The following is a 1,139-nucleotide window of genomic DNA, read 5'->3' on the forward strand; positions in this document are numbered from 1 at the left end:
CACTCTGGACTTCGCGTTCCTCAACATGGTTCTACATCCAGACGTTCAGACCCGGGTTCAAGAACAGATCGACTCCGTGCTGGGACCAGATGAGAAACCAACGTACGCCTTGAAGACCAAGTGAGTAGATTCGTCTTGATGGAAGACTCAGTAACTTTGTGAAGTTCCATACGAATTTTGAAATGAAATAACTGGATTCGTAGGTACTTTTTGCGTTACCATATAGTCACACGGGACCAATATGGGTTAACCCATCTTTTAGGGCTGTTTGCCCCTACACCTAAAGTGAGTAACATGAGTCCCGGATTGAGTTTAAGGAATCTGGGTTCTCATACCGAATTTCAAAATTTTGAACCCTGGAGGGTAACCCTAATATATTACTTATTCGACTTTTTGGACATGGTTTTATGTACCTATAGCCCCCCCCACCTACTTATAGTTTTCCCCCTGAATAGAAAATTGATTTTTTCGTCTTTTGGAACCACCTTGTGGACCACTTGAAACCTTCTCGCAGATCACCAGTGGTCCGCAGACCACAGTTTGGCAATCCCTGATTTAAATCCTCTTTCTCGCTTTGACCCTCCAGTTTTTTTTCTCTTTCTCTTTTTCTCTTGAGCTAACTAATATGTGATTCCACTATAACTCTAATATTGTCCGTTCTTTCAGACTGCCATTGGTGGAAGCCGTCTTGCTTGAATGTCAACGCATGTACAATGTCATACCTCTCTCAGGCGCGCACAGAGCGACCGAAAATACCAAACTAGGAGGCTACAACATACCCAAGGTAAGTCGTCTTTGACAGTAAAATCCTGCCTTGACTTTTTTTTAATGAGGTTTGATAGAGGGAACAGTAACTGCTAAGGTCTTGCCGTCTCAAAATCGGAAAGAGAAGAAAGACAGGATAGAAAGCCAGCCGTTCTGAGAATGAACATCATCCGTTCAGGATAAAATCCTCCCCGTGTTGGAAGGGGGAGTTTTACCACCGTACATTGTCTCAGGATTGCGTTCAATCCAAGGTCAACTTGGCTATTTTCATCTCAATCCCGATTAGGTAAACCCCAGAATAAATAGTTTCGGTAACGGAAAGATTTTATCGTCCCGAAATCGACAGGACAGGATAGAAGAAAGATAGCCGTTCC

At 43.3% G+C, this 1,139-nt stretch overlaps 1 protein-coding gene across 1 annotated transcript; it reads left to right on the forward strand.

Moving 5' to 3' along the window:
* Positions 1 to 6: 6 nt before the first annotated feature.
* Positions 7 to 784, forward strand: LOC108254177 (vitamin D 25-hydroxylase-like; the record flags this gene model as incomplete). Its single annotated transcript, XM_017449171.2, has 2 exons — positions 7 to 120; positions 667 to 784. Coding segments are annotated over exons 1-2 (213 nt in total), but the record flags the coding sequence as incomplete, so codon positions are not given.
* Between the last annotated feature and the right edge of the window lie 355 nt (positions 785 to 1,139).

The sequence above is a fragment of the Diaphorina citri genome, unplaced genomic scaffold (genome assembly GCF_000475195.1).
Source record: "Diaphorina citri unplaced genomic scaffold, Diaci psyllid genome assembly version 1.1 scaffold15757, whole genome shotgun sequence".
NCBI lineage: Eukaryota > Metazoa > Arthropoda > Insecta > Hemiptera > Psyllidae > Diaphorina > Diaphorina citri.